This window comes from Metopolophium dirhodum, chromosome 9 (assembly GCF_019925205.1).
Source record: "Metopolophium dirhodum isolate CAU chromosome 9, ASM1992520v1, whole genome shotgun sequence".
NCBI lineage: Eukaryota > Metazoa > Arthropoda > Insecta > Hemiptera > Aphididae > Metopolophium > Metopolophium dirhodum.
The window spans coordinates 16,186,310-16,195,789 of NC_083568.1; the positions used below are offsets into that span (position 1 = coordinate 16,186,310).

Here is a 9,480-nt window from a genome sequence, read left to right on the forward strand (position 1 = left end):
GAATGGTAATATATTTTTATTTACATAATATTGTTTTTATATTTACATAATTTCGTAATTATTCATTGTTTTTTATGACTAAAATTAAAACAACATAAATAATAAAGGAATACGGAAAAGATATTAAAATATGTACACAATATTGTTGTGACAAATAACAAAATACTAGTTAAATTAAAATAAATAAAAACAAATTACAAGTAAATAGTAATACATAATAATAACATTTTTACTTGGTTTAATTTATGGTGATGGACTACAGCATTGTTTATAAGCTTAAATTTAAAGTGTTTATTGTAGTTTTGACCGCTCAATGGCAGTATTATGATCATCCTGAAAATATAAAAATTATATGATTTGGTCCACAGGCTATATTTTAGTAAATTAAAATAAATTAAATATTAACCTCACTATAATCCAAAATTGGTACAGTACTAGAAGTGGACAAATTTAAAAATAATGTTAATTTTGAATATCAAATGTTTAGCTAAAACAAAATGTTAACAACTTACGTTTCATACAATGAACCTGGTATGTTTTCTTCAACCCATTTTAAATCATCATCCTATAGATTATCAATCAAAATTAATATATTTAATGCAATACTATAAAAAAATTAAATACATACAAGTTGTGTTTGACTTTTAGTGCTACTATTTGAAGCGGGATAGTCTTTGTATGGTGTCACATTAGAATTATTGTGGTTGGTATTTGTAGTGGTTCTCATCTTAACATCTGAACAAATATAATAAACATTGAAAAAAATCTTTATAAGTGCAATAATAAATATTTTATACCTCCATTAAAAGTATCTTTAATAAATAATTCGGTTTCGTCTCTATCATCATCTGGAGCATCTAACAATGGAGTAAATGCATATCTATGTAACATAACAAGTATTGAAATATTAATTATTATTATGAATTTAAAAAAAAACTATATGTTAACCTTTGATTGTTATTAGTTGGTCTCCAGAGTATCATAATCACTAGTAAAATTATAGAAAACTCAATATGCCAAAATGCATCGTCTAGCCATTGTTCCTTCCAATTCTACATTATTGACAAAATATTAATGTTTATTAAATAATTTAATACATTTTTTAATTAACTTACACCACCACAATCTGACAATCGTTGTGTTTTTATAGAATACAACATGAACAAAGTTGAGGTCACAACGGTGAAACCAAGAACATTGGTAAAATGTGTATATAATTGGAGTTTAACTGCATTCCTTAAAATAAAATGAAACGTGTGAATAAATAAGTTTACATGTACAATGGATAATGTATAAAATACAATCAGATGTCAATGTGTCTGTTACAAAATAAATCATAATTAGAACTTCAATCTTTAACAATTTTTTCTGACATAATGAGTTTATTTTAGTTAATAATGTCATAAACCATGAAACGACTTTACTGTCTTAATATTGTATTTGACAATAATATAATATAATATATGCATCGCATAATATTAATTACATACCTGCGAAGTCTTAAGGCCCTAGTTGTCTGAGTTAGGGCAGCAAATATCCAACAGACAATTCCAGAATCTAAAGCAGCTAATGGCAATTCAACTAATAAAATCTCTGCACTCATATTACTTGACAATCGAAAATAGGATTCCATTAATGACATTGCTAGATATAAAGAACTGACTCCTAAAACCTTTGGTAACAATGGACCTAATCTGGGCCTAAATAATAACATATTTTTATAAATTTAAAAATGACTATAATAAATCATTATTTTACCAAATACTTACTTGACAATACCAAACCCTAAGCTTACTATGATAACCAAAGTCCGCGCAAGTGTTCTTTTTAAACAAGAAATCACTTCAGCCATGGTCATTACTCCATAAATATTATCTAAATGTCCAGTAAGGTTCAATTCATGATATTCAGCATAAAAGGCAGCTTTTTCAACCATTCCTGAAATGTAATAGTTGGTAAATTTCTGTATATTTTGGATTGATAATTACTGCAATTATTTACCTAGAAGAATGACAGCTCCAATCCAAAACTGTATTTGAAGCAAATCCCTCCATTGCATAAATAATAAAACCAGCCAGGTTATACCAAAAAATATGTAAACGAAACACATGAAGCCGTAAAACTAAAAGAATGTTAGATTTGAATAAAATTGTATTCATGTACATTGTACAATGTATTTTGTTAAAATTAATTACATGTAACAATGGCCAATTTGTAGCTGATAAATAGCCATGTGGTCCTTTCATTGAAATTTCTATATTGGCAGTAAATTTGTCATCACTTTGAACATATCTGTTATCTTGTTTAACTGTTGCTGTTAGTAAGTACACTCCATCTGTTAATACTGTATAAACTCGATGATTGGATCTCTATTTGTGAAATAAAATAAAATGTTTCTTCACAGTAAAAATAAATAGATATTATCTAAATCTTTTAAATAATTAGGCAAATTATACTTATTTCAAAATAAAATCATGTTTTAAATATATAATAGTCATAGTTATATCACAATAAATTATTACATTAAACAAGTATAGTTCGAAACAACACATTATCAAAAACAAAATGTCTATAGTCTTCACATAGAAGTGAATTTATATAATCTGAACATTGAAATACAGATATGTATTATCTTGTTTTAAATTGATGATGAGTTTAATAATTTAGTTCACATAAAAATTGTGAATATTCTCAATATATGTATTTTAAATGACTTATAGTATAATATGTTTTATTTTATAGCTCATGCTATATAATTATCTATAGAACTATATATTTTAATTTAAGCTGATAAAAATCACTTACTTGTAGTGCTTTATTATTAGTTTTATTAGTTTCATACAACGATAAATCATCCTACAATAAAAAAAAAAAATGGTATAAATTATTTACTGAAATATAATTTTTATAACAAGTATAAATACCAAATCTACTCCACTGGCACACGAGTATATTTTTTCTCCAGAATTCACATGGTTCATGTATGTATTATTGGTATTAACGTCATTATTAATATCTTCTATTTGGAGTTGTTTTATGAGCTAAAATTATTTCCAAATATAAGTAATAAATTATTACTAATAACCATTGATGATATTAAATAAAAAAAGAGAACTTACTCCGGGGCCAAGGTTTAAGTAATCATTCCAACACTGAGGTTCTGTCAGGATCCAACCGACAGAGACATTGTACAAATCGCTACAACTGACTGTAATACAAATCAAAATTAGAAAATTTGTTTATCATACTACAGTAACATCAATATATGAATAAATTTACTTTTAATTGATATTTCAGTGCCTTTAAATAGGCTGCCGACACAATATTGTACAAAATTGTCCTGAAAAAATTAAAATTAAATTAAATATATCGTCAAACTTTATGAATTGCCGAATACGTTGGCATAGTAAACACCTCACATTGTCCATAATGGAGGACCATGATCCTTCACCAGGTCTCACAGCGTGACACGTAAACGCTAAGAAAGTACAATACAAAAAGTGAATCAGGACATTTGACAACATTGAAAAAATGTCAAATAAAATTTTATAATAGCAATTCGTATTAATTGAAATAAAATAAATTGTTCACTACGTTCGTAAAAGCAATAAATTCGCATTCAATATTCTAAAATGTTTTAAAATGTTATAATGTAAATAAATGTATATCTTATCACTGTCGAGTGTTGATACTTATTCATTGATAGCGATGTTTTATCTTAACAACATATTAACCAATAGAGGTTCAGGACATTTCCCACCATATATTTGAAAAAAAACTCAAAATTAATAGTATTGATTGAAATTTGAAATTATTAAAACTCAGATAATGATCTTACCTTTAAGTTTGATAATTGGTGAGTCCCTAAAATATCCAAATTTTTGTACTACACACATAGTCCCACATCGGTCAAATCTAAATTATTTCTAGATAAACACTTAAAACACTAGTATACCGCTCACTACTAAGCTGATAATAATAAAAATAGCTACTCTCAATAACAATGAATAGTTTATAATAATAACTATATGATAAGAGTATATGACGTAACAACACAAAATATTGTTTACTGTGTGTCTGTGTAGAACAGTGGTTCTTAACCTTTTTAGAACCACGGAACACTTATAATTGTATAAGATTTTTGCGGAGCACTATAGGTCGTAAAATAAAACAATATTTACATTTTTTTTTTTTAATAAAATTACATATATAATGATACTCGTATTTAGTCAATGAAATAATTTAATAAAATTGGTAAATTATATAAAATAAATACAATTTTCAAAGAAATTTTTAAATTATTTAATGTGATATTTGGGCCTAATGTTTGTTGCATATATTTTCAATATTTGGTCTCATATGTGAAAGTGCTACTCTCATTTCCTCTTCTATATTAGTTAGCCTTTCACGTTTTTTTGTCTTAATATTTGTTAATGTTGAAAATCCATGCTTGCATAAGTATGAAGTTGAAAATTGTAATAAAATTCTAATCGATTTTTCAGAAATATTTTTAAACTCTGTTTGGATAGAAATCCAAAATTCTTCAACTGTTATTTCGGTAAATTTAATTTTGAGTGTACGATCAGTTGACAACGTAATAAATTCCTCCCCTTCTTGTAACATGAACTCATAAATTAATGTATTGATTGTAGAAAATGGATTACTTATTTTAGATTACTACTCTAACTAATTCATATTCGAACGCAATAGATAAATAGTGAGACGCTTGTGTCGCCGCGGCCGCGTTATCACCTATTTTCTTATAATTTCACTGATTTTTGATATTTTTGAAAATTTATCTTTTTACACGATTTTGACCATTTTCGCCCCCTTTTATATTTGATTCGCGTAGCTCGAGATCCCTCGAAGCCGCCAGTGTACGGTTTATATTCGTGCGCCGTCCGTAGCGTTCGCAAAGTCGATCGGAAAATGTGCTCCCGGCCGGACTTTTTTTCGTTTTCTTCATCCGTTTTGTCTTTTTGCACGCCGTTCGTGCCCGAATCCCACAGTAAACGTCTTTTAAAAGCCTTTAATAGCTTATAATATGTATTATATTGGTTAATATATTATGTATCTATATGTTATTTATTTTATAATTTAATTATAATAATTGTTCATTGTTATATTAAAATACATATTATATTTGTTTGTATATGTAGATTGTATATAGTTTGTATTTTTCGTAAATTATTTCGAATGTTGTGTGATAGGGGGGTTTTCACACCCGGAATTTAAAAAAATCCAACTCTTATAAAAACATTTTATTGCGTCATTTTGTGATCTGTTCTTTCTGGATTAGTCCTAATCGTTATCCAAGTATACACAGAGTGATTCACAGCATATTAATAAAATGTTATTTTAATACAGAAATACCATTGTAGACAAGCATCCTCTTTAACATAATTTTTGATATGAGTAATTTAACTAAGTATTATTTAATCTTTATTATTATTATTATACAATATTGTATTTAATATTTGTTGTGTTACTATAATATATTTATAAAAACCTATGTATACCGCATTATTTAGTGTAAAAGGGCTAGTCCTGTTAAATTATAAATAAATAAAATATTGATTTTGAGTGTTAATTTGAAATTTCCATCAGAGTTCTAACTGTTGGAATTTCTCGAAGTTCAGTGCGTTTGAGAGTTTGATAAGTTTAAGAACCCATCTTTAGTTAATAAACAAATATTGGTTTTATCAATGAATTACGGGAATTAATAATATAATCATAGCATCGTTCCATTTAACATATAATGTAAATTACAATACAATTGAACATTTTTATATGAGGATAATATTCAAGTAAATTAAAAAATTAAACAAAATTGGACATAGGATCTTCTTCTCTGCGTTTTTTCATGTGATATGCTTCAATTTCTTCATCAGTAGGCTTAGAAACTTCATACATACTATTATATGGACGTTTTCTCTCATCCATATTCATAATTCGATCAACTTCTTTCAATCGTTCTTCTTCTTTATCTAATGCCTTTTTCAATGCATCTTTTACTTCCTCTTTTTTAGCCTTCTTTTTCATCATTTTCTTCTTCTTCTTCTTCTTTTTTTTCTTTTTTTTTGACTTTTCTTTCAACTTTTCAGAATCTGATGAATCTGATGAAGATGAAGATGATGAACAATGAGAAGTAATTGATTCAGCTTTAGTATCTTTTTCCTTAAATATACTAATAGACTCTGGTACAGTATTTTCAACAACCGGGACAATTTTTCCTAATTCTGGAACATTTGTAGATAATGCAACTCCTGATTTTCCCGTGCAATAAGAGTTTTGTACCAACGAACGGCAGCACTTATAGCCCCATTCTCCTGCTTCCCAGTAAGAACCCCAAACAGATGTATGATTTGAGGGGTGAACATCTTCTTCATAACGTGAACGTACAATTCCTTTTTCTTCACCCTAAAAAAAATTAAAAATGACATACATATTGAAAGGTTAAAAATTATTAGTCATACTTTAATGATATCTCCTCTTCTAGAATATTCAATGTACTCTTCAGTTTGTGCTAATAACAATTGTACAGGAGGTGTTTGCAAGTGTTCTTCTCCACCATATTTTGCCAATACTGTATTCTGAGTTTTCTTTTTAAAACGATCTTTATGAGTTTCATACTCTTTTTTCAGTTGCTCTAATTTTGTAGGTTCAGCTAATAGGTGAACATCAACACCACGTTCATATGCCTCCCAAGCAAATAACTGTGCCTGTGCATGTTTATTAGTATCACCACTGAATCTAACAAAATTCTCACCAGCATATTCCACTCTAAAATTGATTAATAAATTAATACCTTGTTAATACATCTAACTAATTTGTAACTTACTGTTCTGGATCTTCTCCAGGTTTGTGTGGGTTGTCCCTCATTGACCTTGTTTTAGGATCATAATAGGCTGATGATAAATCTAAATTTCTAAGATATTTTGCAGTATCTTCACGGATTCTTAAATTTCTAACAGTAATACGTTGTTTGCTGTCTACTTTTGTTCCAGGCATGTCAAAATCATCTACATATTTATCTTCATCATTTTCATCAGCAGAACTGTTACCCTATAGATTAATTATTTTATAGTACAAATAGCTATAATCTAAATTTAATTAACTTTAAAAATTGAATTTACTTCTCCTTTTTCATCTCCATCGGCATTTAGTTTTTGAGCCCGGAGGTCACGTTTGGCCTCTTCAATTTGTTGATACTGTTCGATAATTGCTTTATGCTGAGAAGGATCATATCCAGCCCATCGATCTCGTTTTCCATCAAAATCTTGATTGAGTTCGGGTTGTACATGTTCATCTGGTGCGATATTAATAGAATTATGAATAGCTCCAATTTTTCGTGGTCTTTCAAAACAGTCTTTTTTTTTATGTGTCATTGCACCACAGTTTTCACACGCTCCTTTGCGGAATTTGGTGCTTACAGATTCCTTAAAAATGTATTAAAGTAAACATTAAATTAAATTATTATGTAATAAACAGTGATATTTTTATTCTGAGCCAAGCAATATCTTATATGGGCACTACATTATTCAAATAACTTTAAGACAAAAATATAATTTTTTTTTTTGACAAAGGACACAGCTACTAACTAAATTTTTGTGCAACTCAAACATTTTTATCTTAAAAATAAAAATACAAATAGGTACAATTTTTATTGTATTATTGTATATATATTGGATTGAAAAGAATGCTTGAATAATAAAATAAAGTATGTATACATAACGATAATATACAGAAATATCAAAATATTGACATTGTTTTTAACAGGTAGAATGTAATAAGTTTGATAAATAAAAAAAAATAGTTTGAAAGTCAAATGTATAGTTCTTGTGTTTTGTTTTTTTTTTTTTATTATTATTAAAGAAATAACCTTTGGCAACTTGGCCATTGGGATAAGATACATTTTTTTTTTTTACAAATAGGTGTTACAGTAAATATAAAGGTTTAATAACAACAAATGTCTAGACTAGGTTATATATATTTTGTTTATATGAAACTATAACTATGTATTTTTAATTGTATTAATCAGTATACTGAATAAACTATTAACTAATGTTTTATTAATATAGTTTATACTACATACATATCTAATATTAAATCTTAACACTTTGGAAAAAGCATTGAATAAATCAAATATGTAGTAGCATCTTAGTGATTTTAGTAGAATGTTGTAAGTAAACTATATTATACACATTATAAAGTGTTTAAATGAACATCCTCCACACGTAAACAAACATTGCACCTGTCACATTGCTTGCTACATAGTGTTAATATAACAGATAACCATTCAAATCAAAAGGTATCATAATATAATATATTGAAGAATACTTACAGTATTTACACCTCGTTTGTACCATTCGTCTAAACTCGAATATTCTTGGGCTTTTTCGGGAACACGTTGATGTTTTAGCGTTGGACCAGAAGTACCATAATACCATGGCGCTGATGAAATATATTGAGGAATGTGAGGATTGATATCTTTACCCTCTTCGTCAACTGCTGCTGGAGCTGTTCCTGCCTAAGTATATTATAATCAGTTAATATCTGTCATACAAAATAGAAACAATAAATATTATTTTCACTAACTTTTCGGGCTTCTTCAAGTTCTTTGGCTTTTCTCCAATCTTCACGCGATTTCTTTTTTGGTTCCTCTTCATCTTCGTCCTCAGGCTTAGTTTTTAAAATCTCCGATATTGTTGCCATTATGTTAGAGGAACACAAATTCAGCTTTTTAGAATGGATTCGACACTCGACTTGTTAGTTGTCCATTGTCTAAACTTGTCTTATCTATAATAGTCGTAACTTGAAAATCAAAACAGTCGAAAACCTAAATAGTGTTATCAATTATGTTGATAGGTTATCACTTATCAAGGAAAATCGGTAGAAATGTAATTCCATCATAAAACCATGATCAAGCGGCGTCGTATATAGGCTACTTAAGATACACGTAATGATTATTGTATTGGTGTATCACTCATTAAAATGCTGTAACGTTACAGCTCTCTAATGTTCGTGGTTTCGGTGTTTCACCATTCATTTTATAATATAGGTACTTCAATATCACAATTTATTTTCATAATATACTTATTTAATAGGTACCTACTATACTCATCCATAATGGCAATTGGCAAATATTGAAGTTGCGCCCCACCCATCCATCAAATCTAATTTCGGATAAATAGTTAATTATTTATAACTTTATAAGTACCAATTTAAAGTTTAATTGAGTGGAACAGTGGACTGACATTTTCCGAAGTATATTATACGTGTTCCAGTCCAGGGGTGGATCTAGAAATATGAAATGGGGGGGGGGGCTAAAGCCCCTTAGTCCACCCCTTGGATCCGCACCTGTACCAGTCCATTTCGATCATACCACTAACTGTCATAAATAATTAATATATATGAAATAATAACTACATAGGTATAGGTCAACATAAAAGTAATAGGAGTTTACCAATTGCGCTTAAT

General features: G+C 28.2%; 2 protein-coding genes across 3 annotated transcripts; both read right to left on the minus strand.

Annotated features, from left to right (window-relative positions):
- Positions 1-59: 59 nt before the first annotated feature.
- Positions 60-3,652, minus strand: LOC132952440 (transmembrane protein 87A). Of its 2 annotated transcripts, none has more exons than XM_061024740.1 (16): positions 3,415-3,583; positions 3,280-3,340; positions 3,120-3,208; positions 2,925-3,041; positions 2,806-2,856; positions 2,196-2,369; positions 2,002-2,122; positions 1,770-1,938; positions 1,491-1,700; positions 1,116-1,236; positions 949-1,052; positions 798-880; positions 629-735; positions 513-565; positions 407-434; positions 60-333 (listed from the first exon to the last, which is right to left on the minus strand). In XM_061024740.1, exons 1-16 carry the CDS (start codon positions 3,439-3,441, stop codon positions 292-294), a joined length of 1,557 nt encoding a protein of 518 aa, XP_060880723.1. In that variant the 5' UTR covers positions 3,442-3,583; the 3' UTR covers positions 60-291. The 2 variants fall into 2 exon arrangements, with proteins under 2 accessions (XP_060880723.1, XP_060880722.1); XM_061024739.1 differs by having other exon boundaries at positions 61-333; positions 3,420-3,652.
- A 2,086-nt stretch (positions 3,653-5,738) lies between these two features.
- LOC132952725 (pre-mRNA-splicing factor Slu7) lies at positions 5,739-8,801 on the minus strand. The gene is made up of 6 exons (XM_061025127.1): positions 8,599-8,801; positions 8,345-8,530; positions 7,137-7,439; positions 6,842-7,065; positions 6,477-6,783; positions 5,739-6,420 (listed from the first exon to the last, which is right to left on the minus strand). Exons 1-6 carry the CDS (start codon positions 8,713-8,715, stop codon positions 5,821-5,823), a joined length of 1,737 nt encoding a protein of 578 aa, XP_060881110.1. The 5' UTR covers positions 8,716-8,801; the 3' UTR covers positions 5,739-5,820.
- Between the last annotated feature and the right edge of the window lie 679 nt (positions 8,802-9,480).